This window comes from Cinclus cinclus, chromosome 8, assembly GCF_963662255.1.
Source record: "Cinclus cinclus chromosome 8, bCinCin1.1, whole genome shotgun sequence".
NCBI classification, from domain to species: Eukaryota; Metazoa; Chordata; class Aves; order Passeriformes; family Cinclidae; genus Cinclus; species Cinclus cinclus.
In genome coordinates, this window is record NC_085053.1 from 29,406,726 (window position 1) to 29,429,741 (window position 23,016).

The 23,016-nt window shown below is 45.2% G+C and overlaps 2 protein-coding genes across 6 annotated transcripts in view; both read left to right on the forward strand.

Moving 5' to 3' along the window:
* Positions 1–13,243, forward strand: part of DNAJC6 (DnaJ heat shock protein family (Hsp40) member C6) — a 33,629-nt gene extending 20,386 nt beyond the window's left edge. For 2 of the 3 annotated variants that reach the window (XM_062497304.1, XM_062497305.1), the window contains exons 6-19: positions 89–222; positions 886–1,080; positions 2,422–2,539; positions 3,092–3,171; positions 3,345–3,538; positions 3,632–3,712; positions 4,331–4,762; positions 6,130–6,282; positions 7,053–7,121; positions 7,758–7,883; positions 9,709–9,963; positions 10,432–10,577; positions 11,564–11,740; positions 13,142–13,243. In XM_062497304.1, the coding sequence (XP_062353288.1) occupies positions 89–222; positions 886–1,080; positions 2,422–2,539; positions 3,092–3,171; positions 3,345–3,538; positions 3,632–3,712; positions 4,331–4,762; positions 6,130–6,282; positions 7,053–7,121; positions 7,758–7,883; positions 9,709–9,963; positions 10,432–10,577; positions 11,564–11,740; positions 13,142–13,243 (2,262 nt within the window). The remainder of the gene's footprint in view (positions 1–88; positions 223–885; positions 1,081–2,421; positions 2,540–3,091; positions 3,172–3,344; positions 3,539–3,631; positions 3,713–4,330; positions 4,763–6,129; positions 6,283–7,052; positions 7,122–7,757; positions 7,884–9,708; positions 9,964–10,431; positions 10,578–11,563; positions 11,741–13,141) is intronic. The other variant, XM_062497306.1, reaches the window with a different exon arrangement.
* A 3,096-nt stretch (positions 13,244–16,339) lies between these two features.
* Positions 16,340–21,175, forward strand: LEPROT (leptin receptor overlapping transcript). 3 transcript variants are annotated; one of them, XM_062497403.1, is made up of 5 exons: positions 16,340–16,381; positions 16,527–16,602; positions 17,408–17,594; positions 18,705–18,839; positions 20,744–21,175. In XM_062497403.1, the coding sequence occupies exons 1-4, from the start codon at positions 16,366–16,368 to the stop codon at positions 18,819–18,821; spliced, it is 396 nt and encodes a 131-aa protein (XP_062353387.1). In that variant the 5' UTR covers positions 16,340–16,365; the 3' UTR covers positions 18,822–18,839; positions 20,744–21,175. The 3 variants fall into 3 exon arrangements, with proteins under 3 accessions (XP_062353387.1, XP_062353388.1, XP_062353386.1); XM_062497404.1 differs by having other exon boundaries at positions 17,684–21,175; XM_062497402.1 differs by having other exon boundaries at positions 18,705–21,175.
* The last annotated feature ends 1,841 nt before the right edge of the window (positions 21,176–23,016 follow it).

A 23,016-nucleotide genomic window follows, 5' to 3' on the forward strand; every position in this document is an offset into this window, starting at 1 on the left:
TTTTGTGATTTCAAGAGGAGTGGAGAGTTGAAATTTAAAGGATCTTTGTGACACTCACACTTTTCCTCTGTGCCCCTTTCATTGCCAGGACGGCCGTGCAGCCTCAGCAGTTCTGGTCAGTGCAATGTTCTGCTTCTGTCACCTCTTCTCTCATCCTGGCCCTGCCGTGCAGCTGCTGAACACAAAGAGACCTGGAATTGTACTGTGGCCATCTCACAGGAGGTACAGTATCCTGCCTCAGCACTGGGAGCTCCGCTCCTGGTGCTCCAAGCTGCCCAAAGACCTGTCAGGTGTGCTTTGGCTCAGCCAGGTGTCCACACCCACAGTGTTCCTCACAAATGAGTGGGGATGGGGTGCTGGGAGAGCTTCCCCAGAGCAGCTGTGGGATTTCCTCCCTTGGAGATCCTCGGTGGGATATCACCCCCAGCACAAAATCAAGTTCTGACAGAGCTGTGGAGCTGCTCCTGCTCTGAGCACATCTTCCAGCCTGAATTATTCCATTTTTTGAGATGTCTGCTCACTGCGGAGGCTGGGATTAGATAATTGCTAAAGGTCCTTCCAACCTGAATTATTGCATTATTTGAGATGTCTCTGCTCACCGCAGAGGCTGGGATCGGATGACTGATCAAGGTCCTCCCTACCCAAGCATGCCCTGCTGAACCTGTGGTTAACAGGGCCTTGGTGAATCCCTCTCCTGTGCCAGCTGCATCCTCCCAGAACCAGAGCTGGAAGTGAATTTCTGTGCCAACTGCAGGGATGTTGGAGCACATGGAAACTCCAGTCCTGGGCCTCTCAAAGAACAGCACCACCACTGCATTTCCAGGCAGATTTTAAGTATGAACTGAAAGAAATGGAGATTCCAGCCTTGGTTTTCTCTGCCTGCAGGTACATAGGATACATCTGTGACCTAATAGCAGACAAACCTGTCATCCCCCACTGCAAACCACTCACGATCAAGTCAGTCACCCTCAGCCCCGTGCCCTGCTTCAACAAGCAGCGCAACGGCTGCCGGCCCTTCTGCGACATCCTCAGCGGGGAGACCCGGATCCTCAGCACCTCCCAGGAGTACGAGAGGATGAAGTGAGTTCCTGGCAGCCCCTGCCTTCCTCGGGAGATGGAGGCAGCCACTTGCACTTTGCTGTGCAATGCCTGAGCTGCAGGCACTGCCTGGATGCTGATAAACGAAGATATTCACTGAGAGTTAGTGCCTGGGGTGGAAATAAATAACCAGAGGGAGTTTGAGGTTTTCAGGAGTGGGATAAGTGCACAGACACCAGGATGTGAGGCTGGCAGGAATGGGATAAGTGCACAGACACCAGGATCTGAGGTTTTCAGGAATGGGACCCAGGATGTGAGGTTTTCAGGAATGGGATAACTGCACAGACACCAGGATGTGAGGCTGGCAGGAATGGGATAAGTGCACAGACACCAGGATGTGAGGCTGGCAGGAATGGGATAAGTGCACAGACACCAGGATCTGAGGTTTTCAGGAATGGGATAAGTGCACAGACACCAGGATGTGAGGCTGGCAGGAATGGGATAACTGCACAGACACCAGGATCTGAGGTTTTCAGGAATGGGACCCAGGATGTGAGGTTTTCAGGAATGGGATAACTGCACAGACACCAGGATGTGAGGCTGGCAGGAATGGGATAAGTGCACAGACACCAGGATCTGAGGTTTTCAGGAATGGGATAAGTGCACAGACACCAGGATGTGAGGCTGGCAGGAATGGGATAACTGCACAGACACCAGGATCTGAGGTTTTCAGGAATGGGATAAGTGTACAGACACCAGGATGTGAGGCTGGCAGGAATGGGATAACTGCACAGACACCAGGATCTGAGGTTTTCAGGAATGGGATAAGTGCACAGACACCAGGATCTGAGGTTTTCAGGAATGGGATAAGTGCACAGACACCAGGATGTGAGGCTGGCAGGAATGGGATAACTGCACAGACATCAGGGTCTGAGGTTTTCACGAATGGGACCCAGGATGTGAAGTTTTCAGGAGTGGGATAAGTGCACAGACATCAAGGTCTGAGGTTTTCAGGAGTGGGATAACTGCACAGACATCAGGGTCTGAGGTCAGGAATGGGATAAGTGCACAGACATCTGGATCTGAGGTTTTCAGGAATGGGATAACTGCACAGACATCAGGATCTGAGGTTTTCAGGAATGGGACCCAGGATGTGAGGTTTCAGGAATGGGATAAGTGCACAGACACCAGGATCTGAGGCTGGCAGGAAGCAGGATACCTTCCTAGAGATGATCCAGTGCTCTGTTGGTTCCCCCTGTGGAATATTTTTATTTTAACCAAGCACAGTACTGAATGCTTTTCCTTGCTTGGCCTGAAGGAGGTGAGAGCTTTGATGTGGCAGAAGGGAGCTTAACCCTGGCTTTCCTCCTCTTCCCCTCCAAGAGAATACCGTGTGCAGGAAGGGAAGGTCCTGATCCCCCTGGGAGCCACTGTCCATGGAGATGTTGTTGTCTCTGTCTACCACATGAGATCGACCATCGGGGGACGCCTCCAAGCCAAAGTAGGAGCTGGTTTCACTTTGGAGGCATGTGGGGAACAAAGAGCTGCCTAAACAGGGAATTCCCATCATTTCCTTGAGGATCTATTTGAAACTGGAATATTCACGTTGCAGAGTGGGCAGTGAATATTTTGCTCCTCTCCACTCATTATTTGTGTTCTTTGATATGTAGATGACACTTCCCTGAGGCCTCTACTCCAAGTGAAATGGTTTTATAATTTTTGGGGACACAAACCTGTTGCTCCAATGTATTGAGTGGGAAGAGTTTCATTTAATTGCAAAACTGATAAGTAGATCCCAGAAATAAAGAGAAGCAGGGAGAGCAGCCTATTCCTGAAGGTTTTCTGCTGTACAGAGGCTGCAGCAGCAGGGTTGAAGGCAGATGGAAATATTGGGACTATTTGGGAATATTGAGAAGGATTTATTGCCTGCAGAACAAGCAGAATAAATTCAGTTATGCAGCAGCTATAAGATTAAGGTAGACTTAACTAACTCCTGTATTTAAGCCCTTGTTCAGTCTGGTTCTCTCTTCTTTTTTTTTTTGTTTCCTTTCAGATGACCAACACACAAATATTCCAAATTCAGTTTCATACTGGATTCATAGGCCTGGGAACAACCACTCTCAAATTCACCAAGTGAGTGTTTGATGCTGAACATTAATCAAACCTGATGCATAAAAGCCTGGTGAAGGCTGAGGGAGAACAGCCACAGATGAAATATGAAAAGCCTGAATATACTGAAAGCTATTTTTTATAGCTTTCCAGAAATATTCTTCCCTTTTCAACTGGACCACTCTTGTCCCCTTTAGGCCTGAGCTGGATGCCTGTGACTCTCCAGACAAATATCCTCAGCTCTTTCATGTTATACTGGACATAGAAATACAGTCTGCAGACAGACAAACTGAATTGACTCCCCCATGGGAGAACTTCACCACAAAAGACATCAATCCCTCCATTCTCTTCTCCTCCCACCAGGAGCACCAGGACACTCTTGCTTTGGCAGGTAAGGGCTGCATTGATTTATTCCCTTTCCATGATTTCTTCATGCTGAGCTGGGTTTTGTTTGATTCCCCCTCTCTGGTGCTCTGTGCTGCAGGGAGAGGTGCCACGGATTCCCCCCAGGATAACATCAGGAACGTTGGGCAGAGCGCATTCTTCTCCTCTCTCAGCTGGCAAGGTAGGCAAGGTTTGGTCTCCAGAGTCAAATCTGCTCCAAAGAACACAAACAATTCCTGTTCCCCTGCCTGGAGCACGGAGTGGTGCTGAAGGATCCCACTGCAGCACGGCTTTGCCATTAGAGCTGATCACACCCTGATGTTGAAATGCAGTGGGAATTCCTTTCCTACAACATCCTCCTCAAACTGTGCTCTGTGGGACCATTATTGACACATTTCTAGGGTGAACCTTCACCCGAGGCCTCCTCTGTGCTACAGCTTGAAATAAATAAGCCTTGATGAGAGAATTTAGGTTTTGGCAAGGGAATCACGGAATCATTTAGGTTGGAAAAGATCTTTAAGGTCATCAAGTCCAACCATTCCCCAGCACTGCCAAGGCCACCACTGACCATGTCCCCAGGTGCCACATCCTCCATGGATGGGGACCCCAGCTGTGCCAGGGCTGCAAAACCCTTTTGGGGAAGAAATTTGCCAGCTTTTATTTTAAAAAGCAAAATCATTTTATCCACATGCTGCTGTGCTATTCTCAGCTTTCTGTTCTGCTTTTAAGCTGATTTTCACGGGACCTTTGCGATGACCGAACTAACAGCTGCCTAATTTTATTTTCAATCATCATTTAGATCAGAAATCTGACAAAAGTAGCTCTCACCCCACCTCAGAGGATCGAGCAGCGTTGGTGCATGAGGAAAGCGAACAGTCAGATGACGAACTCTTGTCCCTTTCCAGTCAGCACAGTAATGCCAGCGGTGACAAGCCCCACGGGACACCCAAACACAGCAAAAAGCAGCAAGAGCCTCCAGCAGCACCTCCCCCTGAAGACGTGGACCTGCTGGGCCTGGATGGCAGCCCCATGAGCAAGAGCTTTCCCTCACAGCCCAGCGCTGCCCCCTCTAACTCTGACCTGCTGAATGATTTGTTTGGGGTCTCCCAGAGCCCCGGTGCAGCTGCTGCTGAGGAGGTTTTCCACGTGGGGGGACCTGGATCCGTGCACTCGACCCCGCGGCGCTCGGCGGCTTCGGCGTCGCCGTCGCCGTCACCGAGGGTAGGAGAAGGTAATGGTGGCTTTGTCGAGAGGGGGGATTTGGGTTTGGAGGATCTCTCTGGGGGATCTGCTCTTGGCTACACCCCTTTGGTGTGGGGGATCCCAAGAGGACAACCAGCTCCTCTGCTCCGAGCTGGTGCATCCTCACCAAAACAGTCCCTGCTGGAGGCTCCTCACACCAACAACCACTGGAGATCCTCGGGTTTGCTCTCGTTATGTGTCCGGTTGTGCACATGAGTTTAAAAAAAAATCCTCTGGGGGTTGAGGTAGACCGACAGAACTATGAGTTGAATTTCTGTTTTAACTTAGGGGGTTTGGAGCTGTGAGAGTGATCTTGGACTAGGAAATAGAGAATTTCTGATTCTTCCAAGACCAGGTTGCAGGAGTGGTTGGGTAGATATTTGGGACAGGGATCTTTTGAAAGATAAAGCAGAGCAAGTGCAAAGAGAAAAGAGAAGAATGCAAGTTTTAGTGGAAGAAATTGGTCACTTGTGCCTGGAAAAGGTTTCTGTTGCTGTGGCTGTTGTAGGCTCAGTCTGAGAGCTCTCACCCAGGGGAGACACATCACACAAGAGGTGCAGCAACAGATCAGGAAAAGATTTAGGGATTTATGAGCTCTGCAGAGCCAGAATCACAGAGCTCAATTGTCCCAAGCCAGGAAAACAAGGATGAGAGCTTGGGAAATGAGTGACGAGTAGTGAGTGAGTAACATAAGTAGTGAGAAGCATCATTTCCACAGTGCTGAGCTTCTGGGGATTGCACCTTCCAGGATGCTTTTAGCCTCACATTTGTTGACAACAATCTGAGTGACTTCACAGGAGTTTCTTTTGGCTGAGTTTGTTGGGGTTTTACATGAAAGAGAGAAGACTGAACAAAATGATCAAAAATGGAGGTTGAGAAGAACCGGATTTTTGTAACAAGTGATATCATAACAAAGATATCCATTATTTTCTAAAGCAGTTTCTAAAAGTCCTTTTATCCCCAACATGGATAACCTTTGCCAGCCTGAAATCATCTTGAGAGGAAGCAGGAATGGCAGGAATTGCACCAGGGCAGTAACTCCAAGCTCCAGACTGTCTTCCACCCTCTACTGGCAGTTAAAACTCTATCTCAAGTGCCTGAATACTCACTTTGCCTGGCTCTAAATCCAGCCTCTCTCAGGAAAAGAGAAATGGGGTCGGTTTGTTGCCATGACCAAGTTTTGGGGCTCTTTAGGTACTCAGAATTTGGGATATTGATGCACTCCAGTTGCTCCCCCACAGTCTCAGGCTGTCTCCTATCTGCTCCCAGCTTTCCTCTCCCCACAGCATTCCCTTCCCCTCAAGCACATTCCTGGTGCAAGTGAACGATTTTGTTCTCTCAAATATATTTTCACAGCCACTGCCTTTGATCCATTTGGAAGTAGCCCCAAGCAAACTGGTCCAGACCTCCTGGGCTCCTTCCTTGGCTCATCAGCTGGCCCAGGGGATCCTTTCCTTCAAGCCACAAGAAGCCCTTCACCAACTGTGCACAATGATCCCTTTCACATGGGTAAGAAAGGGGAGGCTCTTCCAGGGTGTTTAAATAAATGTGAAATGTTGCTTTGAAATAGAAATGGAACCATTAAGCACAAACTGATGCTTCATATAAAATGACTCTAAACCACAGAATCCCCACGAAAAAGGAAAGAGCTTTTTCTCTCTGGACTTGAAGTATATTCAGCATCTGAAGTGTGGTAGGATGAGCTGAGTTTTGCTCAGGTCTTAGACTTAATTAATAGGCTAGTTATATAAATAAAAAAGAGGCCATGAAGAATGTCTGCCCACATATTCCTGTGGTTATGAGGTCTGCTTTGAACCAAACTACCATTAATTGCACTAAACACAGCCATATTTAGAGAAAACACACATCCTTTAGTGATTTCAGTTGCAGGCACCAACTTTCTTTAGCTCCAGTACTATTCCTAACCAAATTCACAGGTGAATTTGACTGAAGAGAAGGAATTCTCTTCTATTTGTTTAAAAGTTCCCTCAATTCCTCCTTCTCAGCCCAAATTTTAACGTGTAACATTAAACATTAAGCACATTCAGTCATGGAGTTGTTTGTGCCTCATCATCTAACACGTGCTCCTTGGGAGGATCTCCCTGGAAAGTTGGAAGGGATCTTATAGATCATCGAGTTCCAGCCCCCTGCCATGGGCAGGGCCACCTCCCATGTGAGGTTCTTAGACTTTGTAGAGTCCCAGTGGCTCCTGGTGGGCACTGGGCTATGCTGGTTTTGCTGGGCTGCTTTGAGATACTGATACCAATCATTCTCTTCAGCTTCAAGCACTCCAACTGTTTCCATCCAACCCGATGTTTCCAGTGGTTGGGACTGGCCCAACAAAGCAGGTATGTGTCATAAAATTCAGGGTGGTTAGCAAAAAAAAAAAAAAAAAAAACAATAAAAAAAACCCAACCCCAAACCTTAAGGAACTCTGAGAGAGGAGAGGCAGAGGGAAAATGCTGCCAGTGACTGCAAAGAATAGCTTCCCTCTAAAGATTTCCATGTTAAAATAAATAAAAAATATGGGTTTGTCTCCTTAAGAGCCCAGAGCAGGACAGATGAGGTGAGGGTTCCAGAGGTTGTTTAATTCCATGTAAAGCCCTGGGAAAAACCTGGGAAGTGCTGTGCATTCCCAGGATGCCACCGAATGATTGCACGACTCTTTCTAATCTTGGGAGAGTGTGTATGGCCTCCCAAAGTTGTTTCCTGAAGGCTTATAGTTCTTAAAATATATCCATGTGTCACAATTCCTCTGGCAGTGCAGACAGTCTGGGAACACTCCTGTTGCTGTTGCTAATTGGGAGTGGGAGTGCCACAAGTCTGAGGCTGCTCAGGAACCTGACAGTGGTACACTCAATTTTAATAGCAGTCTTCTTATATGTGCTGAGCACTGGGGAAGAGCACTCAGATCAAACAGGAAGAAAAATGTTCTTTTTTTCTTAAATATACATATTTTTATTTATTTTTTTTTTCTTTTTAAGGTGGTCTAGGAATGGGAAGTAAGTCTGCTGCCACCAGTCCTACAGGATCCCTCCACAGCACTCCCACTCATCAGGCTAAACCCCAAACACTGGATCCATTTGCTGATCTGGGAAGTCTTGGAGCGAGTTTAGCAGGTTTGTAACCCTTATTTAAAAAAAGGAAAATAATCAATTACCAGCATTCTTTCAGAGAATTAGGCTGAGCAGCCTGGTATGTGTGGGGCCTCTAAACCCACCTGCATGCCAGTGCTGCTGCCAGGCTTTCCCTTCTGCCTGATTCTCTGGAAACTCTCACAAATCCATGCTTTTCCTGATCCCCAGCCTAAAAACGTGCTGGCAACGTGCAGGGAGCTCAGCAGGTTCCATGGATTGCAAAGCACAACCTCTGAAAAGTCCAAACACGCTCTGGCTGAGGATGCTCTGTGTTCAAGTGCTGCTACAGGCCTGGGAGGAGAATTTGGCTCTGCAAAGCTGTTGGGGTTCTTAAGGAATTGCTTCCTTCTAGACTTGACTCATTTTTCTGCTTTGTGAGAAAAGCTGTGGAATTGCTCTGCCTCTAATTTTTAGTATTATCTAAAGGTGGGGTTTTGCAAGGCTACAAAGCTTGACTGCTTCAGAAAAGCCTTTCCCCCTTGTTTATGTCATAAAACAATCAGCAAACCCTCAATTCCAAAGTTTAAAAGGCAGTTTGAGAAATTGTTGAAGCTTTCCCTAAAGCCCAGCATTATCTGAGTGTGATAAATAGATTTTTCTTGCCTTTGTTGCTGCCCTCAGCTCTTTGAGAGCCCTTGTGGTTTGGTGTGATGTTTGTTTTCCCCTTTGCGTCAGTCCCAGCATGGGTCTGGAATTAGGTTTCCCAGTTCCCTCTGCTGGATTTCAGGCTGCTCTGCAGGAGCAAAATAAAAAGGCTGCCAAGCCCAAGGCCAGAGCCACCGAGGTCCTTCTGAAATACGCACCCTGTAGGAGAGTGGTGGAGTTTAAAAACAAATGGCTTGGTATCCCCAGGACATTTAAGCATATTTTTGTTGGTCGTGACTAAATTGAAAGCACTTCATCCAGTTTCCATGACACATTTCCAAGATGGGAGCTGAGAGTGAGAAATAATAAAACATTGACACTGGTACCTCCCACAAACACAACCAGAGCCAGAGGAGCATCCCCTAAAGCAGTGAGGTGCTGGGACACATCTCTGTGGATGGTTTTAATCAGAACAGCATGAGGAGACACGATTTTAACAACACCAGCTGGGTGCTGGCACTGGCACGGGCTGCCCAGAGAGCTTCCTCATCCCTGGAATGCTCAAGGCCAGGCTGGATGGGGATCTGAGCAACCTGGGCTAGTGGGAAGTGGAATGGCACTGGATGAGCTTTAAGGTCCCTCCCGGCTTTAATCATCCAGCATCCACACAGAGCTGTGGCCCCTTGTTAGCTACATCCAGCTTTCCAAGGAATTTCCAGTTCCTCAAACCCTCAAAGCCAGGTGCTGTCCTATAAACAGCTCACAGAGAAACCTCGGGGCAAAAGCCATGCTGCAAAAAAATGTGTGGCAGAGCTGAAAAAGGAATCCTGGGAAATGGATTTGTAGAGAGTTTTCAGGGCTTGACAGAAGACAGTATGTATTTCTATGTAAACTTGGAGATAAACACTGATTTAGAAATGCTATGGAATAGGATAGCTATTGTTGAGAGAGAAATGGTGTTAGAAAAAAAACTTTTAAAGCATGGCCTTGTAAATAAGACTAGATACTTTGGAGAAATAGAACAATGAAAAATGTATTGCAATAGAACTCACGAGGGGTGACTGTAATGGAGCGAATTACAACATCTGTATTGTCTCACCATTCATACGAGACTGGAATGAAAATGGAATAAAAGGTTTTAAAACGTGCTTCGGTGGGATGAATTCCCTGTGTCAATCCCCGCGCTGACTCCCTCCCGTGGCTGTCTCCATAGGTGGCCCCTCGTTCGCCAGCAAGCCCACCACACCGACGGGCATGGGCCCCCCGTTCCCCCCGTCCCCGCAGAAGCCGCAGCAGCCCATGGCCGGTGGCAGCGGGTGGCAGCAGGGCACGGGCTACGGCTGGCAGGGGACGCAGCCCAAAGGGCAGCCCGGCGTGCCCCACGCCTCCCCCCAGAACAAACCCAACTACAACGTGAGCTTCTCGCAGGGGGCGCAGGCGGAGCGGGGCAAAGGAGCCGCGAGTGTTGGTAAGAGCCTCGGGCTTCGGCAGGAAAAGGGTGGGGGGCCCTTTGGATGTCTTTGGTTTGTAGGGTAGGGCTAAAGAAGTCAGTCGTGACGATTATTTGGTGCTTTATCCTGTTCTAGACGTTAAACTGTGCTATTTAGGAAGTTCTGTATTCCGAGTGAGCTTCCAAAATAATCCTGGAAGCGTCCAAGGCCAGGCAGGACGGGGCTTGGAGCATCCTGGGATAGTGGGATGTGTCCTTGCCCGTGGCAGGGGGCTGGAACTGGATAAACCTTCCAACACAAATCGTTCTGGTGTTCTATAATAATAACAACTTAAAAGTAACCTTAAGTAACATTTTCATGAGAACCTTCAGGTTCCTTAGCGCTGGGAGACTGCTGATGTGATTAACCATAGGATGTACCTTAGAAATCCAGTGTTGAATGCACCCTTGCTATGATAATAATTTCAAATCTTTTTGGTTTTCAAGATTCCAAGCCAAAAGTGTCTGCAGATTTCGAAGATTTATTATCTGGCCAAGGTTTTAATGCTCACAAGGACAAGAAGGGCCCCAAAACAATAGCTGAGATGAGAAAAGAAGAAATGGCAAAGGAGATGGACCCTGAAAAACTAAAAGTAAGCAAAATTCTTGGTGATATTTTCCCAGTCATTGAATGCCCTCAACAAACAGATTTAAAACTCCAAGGTGACATTTCTGTCCTCAGCCAGGCCACATCAACAATGGCTTGCTCAGTGTCACTGTCTGGGCTGCTGCTCTTCCACAGCACTCCAGCCCTGATTAGCAGGCACAGCTAATTGAACTAATCCTCTGCCTCGTTAATCCCGCCCGCTTTGGAATTCTCTCATCTCTCCTCAATAAATTGCCAAACTGCAGATCTCCTATGAAAGGGAAGGGAATTCAGCCTGTCCTGCTCTGTATGTGATATACGAGACCACAAAATGGAATTGCAGAAGGAGAGAGAACTCAGAGGAGAAGCTGCAGCAAAAGCCAAGTTCTAGAAAACAGATTGTTGCTCTCAAAATTTCCTGGTTTTAGCCTTGTGGAAAGGTTTTAACCTTTGGGAAGTGACAGCAACCACGCTGAACACCACCATCAGCCACAAGAGCTGGACAGAGGTCAGGCCATGGAGTGGGCAGGAGTTTTCCCAGCTCCCATTTTTATCCCCACAAAAGCTGTCGAGTCACTGAAGCTCCCAGCTGATTTGGCCTTCCCAATATAATTCACTTTGCTCTGATGCATTTTTATTTCACTGGGACAGCTCAGCCTGGAATTGTAAAATCTATTTATGCTTTGGTTTTCACATTTATATTTTAGCTTAGCTGAGCTTAGTTTAGGTGTGCAATTAACCTTGCTACAGAAGCAGACAGTTAAACACTTAATTTGTCTTTTGATTATTCCATCAAGCATTACTAAGCCAATGTTTTTAGCAGGGATGTTGCTCAAAGTCTTAACTTCCAAGCAGTGATATAAAAATTAATTACAAGTAGACAAAGGTTTTCTAAAGCATGGAAAGAAATTTAAGATTCTCCTTGGGGGTCACAGCTATTCAAACGAAGAAACTTTGTGAGGCATAACTGGAGACTTACCCTCCTTTCTGTAGGTCCTGGAGTGGATTGAAGGGAAGGAGAGGAACATCAGGGCACTGCTGTCCACCATGCACACGGTGCTGTGGGCAGGGGAGACCAAGTGGAAGCCTGTGAGTATGGCAGACCTGGTGACTCCAGAGCAGGTGAAGAAGGTGTACAGGAGGGCTGTGCTCGTCGTCCACCCCGACAAGGTAAGGCTGGGCTGCCCCCACCTCGGGGGGATTATAAAGTGTTCAATGGGATCGCTGGATTTATTGCTGCAGTCAGGTCTGTGGGATTATAAAGTGTTCAATGGGATCGCTGGATTTATTGCTGCAGTCAGGTCTGTGGGATTATGAAGTGTTCAATGGGATCACTGGATTTATTGCTGCAGTCAGGTCTGTGGGATTATAAAGTGTTCAATGGGATCGCTGGATTTATTGCTGCAGTCAGGTCTGTGGGATTATAAAGTGTTCAATGGGATCACTGGATTTATTGCTGCAGTCAGGTCTGTGGGATTATAAAGTGTTCAATGGGATCGCTGGATTTATTGCTGCAGTCAGGTCTGTGGGATTATAAAGTGTTCAATGGGATCGCTGGATTTATTGCTGCAGTCAGGTCTGTGGGATTATAAAGTGTTCAATGGGATCGCTGGATTTATTGCTGCAGTCAGGTCTGTGGGATTATAAAGTGTTCAATGGGATCGCTGGATTTATTGCTGCAGTCAGGTCTGTGGGATTATGAAGTGTTCAATGGGATCACTGGATTTATTGCTGTAATCAGCTCTGTGGAAAGTGGGAGCTGAAGATTTTTGCTGGTTTTTTTGAACGTTGAGAAGTCTAAACTCATCCCTGGAAATGTTCAGGCCAGGTTGGAACAATCTGGGATAGTGGAAGGTGTCCCTGCCTATGGGATCATGTAGTCTTTGGGGTCCCCCCTAACCCAAACCAGTCAGGGGTTCTGTGAAACCACTCCCAGCCCCAAGACTGTGCCTGGAACCTGCTGCTTCAAGCAGCAGAAATTCAGAGCTTTTGTCACCCTCCCTTTGACTCTCAGCCGTGCTGCTGCTGGACAACAGTTGCTGCTAAAGGAGATCCAAATCAATCCTCTGCAATGGAACCATCATGGCTTGTGCTCTGGCTGGTGCCTCTCGCTGACCAGGGAGCAACAGCTCCATCTGGGACACCCCATGGGCACGAGGAATCTTCCACTTGGCAAGGAATGGAGGTGCTGAAGTCTCTGGGCTTGGGAGGACGTGGGCTGCAGGAGGTTTGCAGGGATTCTGATTTCATCCAGGAACTGTGTCAGGTGGCAGCTCTTCCCCTTCTGTGCAGGTGAAATTCCTCTCCCACTGCCAAGGTTATATTTATTATTTAGAAGGTTGCATTCAATGTGCCCATGGGACAGTGATTTATCCCACTCTGGGGGTTGTCAGCTCTGAGGAGCAGCAAAGCCAAGAAATTCTTAAGGAAAGCAGCCCTCCAGAGTAGCTTATTTTTGTCAAGGAAAAAGTGAAAATTCATGGAACTGCTTGGGAATCTGCTCGCGTGCCAGCTCTTGGGGCTGGTTTTAGGAGCTCTGATACCCCTCTTTTCTCTCTGTTTTTATTTCAGGCTACTGGGCAGCCATATGAACAATATGCAAAGATGATATTTATGGAGCTAAACGATGCCTGGTCAGAATTTGAAAACCAAGGACAAAAACCCTTGTATTAGGTACTTTCTCAGCCTCCACTCCAGACCCCTGCTAGTGCTTGTATAGTCTCTTGTCACAAATGTCACAGATCAACCAAACTCTGGCTCGAAATTCAGAAGTTTCAGAAAACTAAGAGCCTAATACTTATTGTGAAGAACACGAGAAAGGTTTGCTAACACTTGTCTCCAGAATTCTGAGCTCAGAGGAACTCTGGCCACCAGGCTCACCTTACCAGAGCCACAGGGTTACAGCTTCTGGTAACTTTTCTATTTTATTTTGGATTCCAGTGGGACAAGAGAGAACACATACTGGGAAAAGCTGGAATTGGTCTGTCTCCAACAAAACATAGCTGGTGAATTTCCTTTTTTTTTTTTTTTTTTTTTTGAGGTGTGATATGGCAATGCTTCAGTTGAGTTCAACAGCTGCTGGTGAAGCCCAAACTTCGGTGTACATTTTTTTTCCCCTCTGGGTTTGGATGGAATTATCCAATTGAAGTGCTCAGCTGTGGTTTAGGCACACTCCTAACATTCACCATTTGCTGCTTAATTGCTCATCTAGTGTAGTCAGGCTGAATAGAGCCAAAGCTGAATCCTGGGTTGGGTCGCTGTTGCAGCTGCCTGCTGCTTTTTGCATTAATGCTGTGCTTCAGCTCGCAGTCCTGCAGTGAAACGTGCAGGCAGAATTCCTCAGAACGTGCTCTGATCCAACAGCCCCTTGTTGGTTTGTTAAGCAGCAGTTTTGGAGGAAGGGTGAGTTCACCTTGTCCAGGTGAGGAATGAGCACGTGCTGCATTTCCCGTGGTTATCAGCAGCTTGAAACCATCAAAGAAATGCCAACAACTTAAAATTTCTGCTGGAAAGGTTTAGAAACTTCCCAGTTTCTAGGTAACGCTTCCCCTCCTGAGGATTCAGAACTTTTTCCAGCCCACTTGTATCACCTTTATGCCTTTATCAGCTCCAGAGCACTTGGCCAAGGCTCTTGGCAGGCTGAAACCTGTTGCAACTTCATTTTTCAGATCATGGTGCACGAGCTGTCACACAGACATCCACAGACCAGGTCTGATTTCTGAGGTCGCTCCAGTGCAAATTGATTATCTTTAAAGTTTATATTGGACCAAAGCAATAACATCACAAGGAAATCTCTCTGTTGCTGAAGCCAAAAACAGCTTTCCTAGTTCAAAAGCCAATTGAAATTCAAACTTCACCCCAAATTCTGGCATCCTTTTGTAGAGTAACTAAAGGTAGCAGTTCATTTATCAACACCTATCTGTATTTGAGGGATACTCAGAAGAAGGGCAGGAAATAATAATGTGTATTCACTGCCTCAGGAACAGGATGCCATCGGATGTGAGTCTTTAAGGCTGGTGGTTTTTCAAGACAATCCACTACTTGTTGCACTTGCATTTTCAAGTGGCAAAGCTATTACTGCAAAGACAGTGTGTCCAAGTACACGGCTTTCTGTATAAAACATCCTTTTGTTGTTCTGGTCCATTATTTACTGCCATTAACTGAAAATGTGAAACCAACACATAGGTCTCCTTTTATATACAAGACCTTAAGATAATAGTAACAAACTGGATGTTATTTATTAATGTTTTGATCCAGTATGTGCTTGTCTTATTTAAAGAGATAACTGGAATGTGAATCATGTTCCTGTGATTTGTTGGTTTATTGTTTCTCATTCACATTTGTAGATATTGTGACCTATGCCTATATAATAAAAAGGATCTCATTACTATAACGTGCTTTTTTTAAATGATGAAAACCTCATTAGCTTTGTATCGAGTCTGTCACAGCACATAACTCTGGATACACATCCAATCACAAAATACAAATCCATCATTAAACTTTACCAAAAAAAAAACCCCAAACCCCTCTACCCCACTTAAGCTTTGATTACTTCCATCCCTAATGTTTTTATGGATGCATGAAAGTATTAGGATGTATGTATATCAAAATAGTTAACTAAAAAAAAAATAATAATTCTTGTCATATCTGGTAGTGACAGAGGTTGTCGATGTCCAGGTTTACTGTTTGACTAAATTATTGTAATTTTTGTAAATACGGTATATACTCGATGAAATTGTGACTGGTCTAAAACATTTGTATATACATTAAAAAGCTCAAATTAACATATTCAGGTATCTTTTGTACTTGTGACCACGAGGTTCAAGTCCTACATCTTGTGTGAGGGGTGGGTCAGTTTTGTCATTATCCACAGGTTGGCATTCCAGGTGCTAATCCCAAATTATTTGGGAATTATTAAAACTTGGCATTGCTGTTCTTAGGCTACTGCCTTCAGAGACCCACAGCCAGCAAACCCAAATTTTTAAAAGAAAAAATTTAAAGCATTTAGTGGATTAAGCCTGTTTTAATAAACCCTGTGGTTCAAAATAATTTTAGATATTGGAAGATGGAGAAAAATTGGATCAGGGAATGTATTAAGAGAAGAGCTGAGGAGGGAGGTGTCTGAAGAAAAGCTCATGCAAAATCTCCCTGTAGAAGGATAAAAATGCTGGTATTACATCAAAAAGGTTGGGTTTTGGGGCAAAAAAGGTTCTTCTTGGGACAAAAAGAGCGTTCTTGGGGCAAAAAAAAGCCATCGCTGAATTAATAAGGCTGTTCTGGGGTAAAAAGGCCATTGTGGCTTCTCTGGGAACTCCGAAGTGTCACTTCAAAAATTCAAGGTTTGAAAAACACGGCTTCAAAAACCACAAACGCTGTACCTTTTTTTAGTGTGGCTTAGCAGAAGGGTGGATGATGCAGGTCCCAAGGTGACCCTGCTCTCGCTAAGTGGGGCCCCGCTCCATTTTTTGGGGTGAAAACAGTAGTTTTCAGGAGTACCCACAAAACAGCAGCGCCTTAAAGCCGCGTTTTTGGATCCAAATCCAATACACGTTTTCTCACGCCCAGATGTGAATTTACTATGTATATTCGGTACACTCGTACGCGGGTTACACACGAAAATAAACCCGTTTATCGGTGATTCACGCGCGTTAAACCCCACCCTTGGGCCGTCCCCTCAGGGGAAAAACCGCTCCCGCCCCCCCCCCGCCCTTCCTTTTAAAGGCTCGGTCACGTGACGCGACGAAAAGGGGCGGGGCCAGAAGGCGGAAGTCACGCGGCACCGACGGAGCCCGGACATGGCGGGCGTGAAAGGTAGCGGGGGCTGCCTGTGAGGGAGCGCGGCCCGGGCAGCGCCTCAGCGCGGGGGACGGCGGCCGGGAGTGGCGGGGAGGGATCCCGGGCACCGGGGGAAGGCGGTAGCCGGCCCCGCCTCACCGGCCGCCCTGTGCTGTTGCAGCTCTCGTGGCCCTGTCCTTCAGCGGAGCCATCGGGCTGACGTTCCTCATGCTGGGCTGCGCCCTGGAGTACTACGGGTGAGCGGGCCGGCGCCCTTCGCAAGGTTTCTCTTGTTGAAAATCCATTAATTGAGGCGTTTCTGTCATTTGGCGGAGCTCTTTGGCTCCTCCCGCTTGCACGTGGCAGTTTGTTGTGATTAACCATCACTTCCTTAGGCGGTATTTGTATTTCCATTAACATAAAATAGAGCGAAAGCAGCTCTGTGCTGCCTCAGGAAAAGCGGTGTCACCTCGCTGAAGTGGTGTTTTTAATCTCGCACAAACATTTTCCTTAATTTTTTTTTTTTTTTTTTTTTTTTTTATTTTTTTTTTAATAATTCTCTTCCAAGTTTCCATGTGGGATGTCCCCACCCGTGGCTGGGCTGGAGCTGGATGAGCTTTGGCTTCCCTTCTAGCCCAAACTGTTCTGGAATTCCGTGATTCCGTGTCTGTAACACTTTAAAAACTCCGAGGAGGTTCCTGAGAGCTCTGACACACAGATGAGATGCGGGGGTGTGCCTGCTTTATCCCTGGAATTTGGGAAAGCTGCTCCAGACCGGCTCCAGTGCATTTCCTGCTTCCTCCGTGGTCAGAGCTGAATCAGCAAAATAAGTCAAAACCGAATGCAAAAAATAAAATAAATTAGCACTTGCTCGTGTGAGAGGGTGGCTGCTGCTCTCTCAGTGCAGGGAGAACGAGGTGGAATCGCCCCATTTTGGGTGGAATCTTCTGATCCATCCATTTCTGAAGCCCAAAAGCAGAATTAGGGGTATTGCACCAACTTCCTGATTGAAATACCAGTTTTTAACTGATGCTGCATTTCTTTTTTTTCCCCACTCTTCAGTGTGTACTGGCCTCTGTTTGTGTTGATATTTTACTTCATCTGCCCCATTCCCCACTTCATTGCCAAGAGAGTGGGTGATGACAGTGATGCAGCCAGCAGTGCCTGCAGGGAGCTGGCCTATTTCTTCACCACAGGAATTGTTGTCTCTGCCTTTGGGTTTCCAATCATCCTTGCACGGGTGGAAGCAGTAAGTCCCTGCTAATTTTTATTCTCAGGCACCACTTACTGGACGTCATCTTCAATCCTGCTTTCATTTCATTCTTGTACTGTCTGCAGGTGGAAATAACCCACTGAAATTTGACTTTTTAATCTGAAAGAAAGAGAGCTCACATGACTGAAAAGGTTTTAGCTGGTTTTTTTTTTCTCCTTTTCCCCCCTTTTTTCCCTGGTCCAACACAAGATAATATCTCCACCTCATGCCTCCCTGTCTCATGACTCTGCATCACTTCTTGCTCCAGCTTCCTTATTTTTCTTTTGGAATGTCTGAATTCTCCATTTAGGATGCTGCAAACTCGGGGACTGGGGAGTGTTAGGAGTTAAAAGATCAAAGGCCAAGCTTCTAGAGCTGCCCTCGTGGCTCTCAAAGCATTTCCCAAGCTTTGTTCCCTCAAAGCCTGAGGAAATTCTGGTCACATTTGTGTGGGAGACAAAGAATTCCCCTTGTCCCATGTCCCAACCACCCAGTGATGTTTTACTGAGTCCTGTTGGTTTTCCCCTTCACTTTCAGTCCTTTAAATTTGGTGAACTTCCTCTGAATTTATTTGTAATAAATCCCCCTGAGATTTTTGTTTTGGAGTTGTGGCCTGGCAGCAGCACAGTGACCACGAGAGGGAACTCTCAGTCATGTATTTTAAAATGTTGCTTATTTAAGTAAATTACTTGTGCAGCTTATTTAAAAAACAAAACAAACCTGTTTACTCTTAAATCACGTTTTCTATGCCTGTTACTTATTTAAAAGGAGCTCTTATGGTTTTGTTCCATGCATGGCAATGGAAGGAGAGCACTAATTTCACCAGATTTCTCTCTGATTTAGGTGTGTTTTAATGATTTGTAAGGCAAGTCATCATTTTCTTCTAAATCCTAGCAGTAGCTTGGCTGAAGGTTTATTAGTGATACTAATTGAATAATTAGTCACATAAATTAAATTATTCATTGCTTGCCTGTTCTGCTTTTAGCATCTTCCTGTAGTATTTTGATTTTTTTTGGTAGTATTTTAGCTAATCTAATGCCTAGAAATAACTGCCCTGAGCATTCTTTTCCAAGAACTGCTTTGACTGTTCCATTTCTTGCATTTCAGATCAAATGGGGAGCCTGTGGCCTGGTGCTGGCTGGCAATGCAGTCATTTTCCTTACTATTTTAGGCTTTTTCCTTGTGTTTGGCAGAGGAGATGACTTTAGCTGGGAGCAGTGGTAGGAGCTCGCTGTGGTGCTGGTAATTCTGAATATTTTACACCTTTTTCCCCCCTGCTCTGTGTGTGTGTGAAGATATTCTAATGTGTGTGGTCTGTTATCCACGTGGCTTTACATTATCACTTAATAATTTGGGTTTTTTTTAAATGCACTTCAGCCAAAGGGACAGTGCTGGTGGTTGGCTTGAAGTAGACACTAAAATCTGGAATTATTATGAATTTATCCTTGAAGAAGCTTATAAAACATAAGCAGTTTTACCCACTTTTCACTATACTTGCAATAATTTTTGGTTTAATTGCATTGAGCCATTGGTCACTATTGCTGTTGGGTTTTTAACCATATAATTAAAGAATAATATGAAGATTATGCTGATTTGGATTGTTCAACTTGATCAATCTTTCTGCTTTAATTAGGATGAGTCAGGATTCCATTTACACCTCATTAATTGTAATTTGAGGAAAAATTGTAATTTTTCTTGATGATATAAAACCAAACATAAGTGATGTCAATTCTTACTGCCTAATTAAAGCAAAAGAAAATCACCCTGGTTAAAAACCCTTCCATTTTTTTTTGGTTTATTTTGTTTAAGGATCATTTTCTCCCCACAAAGATATTTTCTGTCCCTTTTCAATTTAAAAATTGTGGCTGTATTTGTGGAATAATACACTTTAATTCATCTGACATGACTTCTGTGAAGGTTCACAAGAGGAGAATCTACCCTCAGGACAGTTAAAATCACAATTTAATGTTCAACCCTGTATTTTTATGGGTGTGAATTGCAAGGAATTGAGTGTTCTAGGTAGGATTTCTTATTTCCTCCTTGCTTTTAAATCACACTTCAACTCCTATTTTATTTTTTTTTTTTTGGTCTGGAAGAATGTTGTTATTCCTTTAAAACACTATATTTTTAAACAGCATTATCCTAGTAAACGTTCACATAATCACACTTAAGAAAATAGAATTTTATTACTTTAATAATGGCAGTGGTCAGTAATTAATTACCTGAGCACTCTGAAATGGGGACAGAAATTATTTTGTGGTCCCCAGGCATGGGATATGGAAATGTGGAGTTCCAGGAAGGTTAATTCCATGTTCTCAATGGAAACTTCAGCTGTGTGAGAAGGAACACTTGAGTACCTGTATTTTATATTGGAGGGGTTCCAGGTTGTCTCCTGCTAAAAGAGAAATTAACTTAATATTAAGAAATTAATTTTATTGACAGAATTTTTCTGCATGTTAATGCTCCGTCCAAGACATAGCAGGATAAACTTAACAAAAATCCTGGGAATAACAAATTATTGGTACTGGGGAAATTCCTTGTTTTAATGATAAACCAAAATTTTCAGATGAAACATCATTTCCATGTTTAAATCCTGCTTTGATTTTAAAGAAGAATCCTTTTTTCCCCTGTACAGTGACATTTTTCACTCAATGATGAGGTAAAACAGTCAGTGCCTGATGATAAATCCTGAATGCCATTGCTAACAATTCCATTTAACTCCTCTTGGATTGGGAGTTGGATTCTGGGAAGATTTTTATTCCATTTATGTACCAAAGGCTGCAATAGAAATCTACAAAACCACTCAATTACTGATGGAGTTTTGGGGAGGAAAACCAGCTGAGAAAGAATTTTTCCCTAAAATAAATCATTCCTTGTGGGCTCTGCTGCAGTACCTCATGGGTGTTGAGTGGAGAAGGTCAATACTTCTTTATTATTATTATTATTTTTATTATTATTGTTATTTGGAAGTAGCTACGTGCACTAATCCCTAATGTGAATTTCATGCAGTTTTCTCATGTGCTTTACATTTAATGTTTAAAATTGTGTTGAAATCGTGGTGATCTCCCTTAACCTCTGTAAAGTAAATTTACTTTGTTATCAAATATGGTAAAAAATAATATTTCAGTGGGTTTTTTTTTCTCCAGAGCTTCACTCCCACTAAGCTCTGATGGTCTATACTGGGAATTCTGTCCCGTCCCTCCAGTGGGAATTTCCTGTGCTTTCTCTGGAATGGTTTTCCCATGTGGAAGTGAAAACTGTGTAGCCAAAGTGCCTTAATTTCCACACAACTCTGATTTTTTTGGGAATGCACCTACATGGCAAGATCAGTGTTCCAGAATCAGCTGGAAATGTGCATTTTCCAAAGCTTCCTTGCCAACAAATCCCATTTGCTGCCATTGGGGACACACTGCAGCCTTTGTGCCTTTTGTAAAGAGTTTTTATCTCCTGTGATTGCCATATCCCCGAGATGATGAACTGTTAAAACACAGGCATTCAAATATATCCTGCTTCTCTTTCCAAGTTGCCTACTAAAACTGACTTTTGGAATTATCTAATAAATATATCTGATGCTTAAAGATTTGTCTGTCTTAACTGTCAAGAGGTGACAACAGGCAGGTGTGAGAGGGCAGGTGAAACGTGTCCAGTGCTGCTTTCCTGCTGATGGAATGGAAAATTCCAGGAGCCACGGAGGAGGAATTAATGTAGAATGTGTTGGGAAGGTAAAGGATCATCAATTATCTCTCGTGTACATGGTGGATCTGGGAGGTTTTCAAAAAAGCTGGGATGCAAGGCAGTGCTGGAGCTTTTCCACATCCCTTTCTTCCCAGGAGTCTGGAGTAAGATCTGTCAGCAGGGCAGGGATGCAGAGGGCACCAGAGCTCTCCTCTCCTCCTCTTCCAGGTCACTTCTGGTATTCATGTGATGGAAATATCAAATGGGGAATTCTGATCTCCCCAGAGCTTGGGAAAATGGAGTTCTCCCTGACCCCCCAGTGAGGGGGTGACAGAGAGATCACCCCGCGGGGTGAGGGGGTGACAGAGAGATCACCCCGCGGGGTGAGGGGGTGACAGAGAGATCACCCCGCGGGGTGAGGGGGTGACAGAGAGATCACCCCGCGGGGTGAGGGGGTGACAGAGAGATCACCCCGCGGGGTGAGGGGGTGACAGAGAGATCACCCCGCGGGGTGAGGGGGTGACAGAGAGATCACCCCGCGGGGTGAGGGGGTGACAGAGAGATCACCCCGCGGGGTGAGGGGGTGACAGAGAGATCACCCCGCGGGGTGAGGGGGTGACTGAGAGATCACCCCGCGGGGTGAGGGGGTGACTGAGAGATCACCCCGCGGGGTGAGGGGGTGACTGAGAGATCACCCCGCGGGGTGAGGGGGTGACAGAGAGATCACCCCGCGGGGTGAGGGGGTGACAGAGAGATCACCCCGCGGGGAGCTCCCTGACCCCACAGTCAGCTCCCTGACCCCACAGTCAGCTCCCTGACCCCGCTCTCCATTCCTAAACCAGCAGGATTTTTCAGATCCTCCGTGTTTGCTCTGCAGGGATTGTTTCTGGGTCTCATAAAGGATGGACACTCTCTCATTAAGCTGGGTGCTCACCAGGTATTACTGAGCCACTGACTTGTTTCAGTAGCCCCTGCAAACACATGACCAATTCCTCCTGTAGGGTTTTCCAGGGAAAACCTGATCAAATTTTCCCTCTAAAAATTTGGGTAAGGAAGCATTGGCTGCTGAATTGGGATCAGATTTTAAAGATCAGCTGGAGACATTTTCTCCAAAGGCCTGCTCTGTATTTATCTTATCACTTTGCTTTTGCCCTTTATTTTGAGGTTTGGTTCAGCTCTTTCTGGGTTATAATAAAAATGGATTACAGGTGTTTATTCCCCATTCCGTATTTTAAATGGAATTATTACTTCCTATAGAATAGTTCTAGATTGTAAGAAATATTCTGAATATTCATCCAGTGCTTGTTTTTTTAAATGGAATTATTACTTCCTATAGAACAGTTCTAGATTGTGAGAGATATTCTGAATATTCATCCAGTGCTTGTTTTTTAAATGGAATTATTACTTCCTATAGAATAGTTCTAGATTGTAAGAAATATTCTGAATATTCATCCAGTGCTTGTTTTTTTAAATGGAATTTTTACTTCCTATAGAATAGTTTTAGATTGTAAGAAATATTCTGCATATTCATCCATTACTTAAAAAAAATAAATTATTTCTTCCTATAGAATAGTTCTGGATTGTAAGAAATAAGATTCCTTTTGCAGTTTTGCATTCAGGTAAGACTTCTGTGAAATGATTACAAGAGGAATTTAAAATCAGCCCAGCTGTTGGGATGTGAACCCCTAATATATATATTTTTTTTTAGCTCTTTGCCTGCTCACAACCAAACTGGTGGAAATTC

Coding starts and splice junctions, on each gene's coding strand:
- LEPROT (XM_062497402.1), top strand. Junction 16,603..17,407: donor TGCGCCCTGGAGTACTACGG/GTGAGCGGGCCG, acceptor CCCACTCTTCAG/TGTGTACTGGCCTCTGTTTG. Junction 17,595..18,704: donor TCCTTGCACGGGTGGAAGCA/GTAAGTCCCTGC, acceptor CTTGCATTTCAG/ATCAAATGGGGAGCCTGTGG.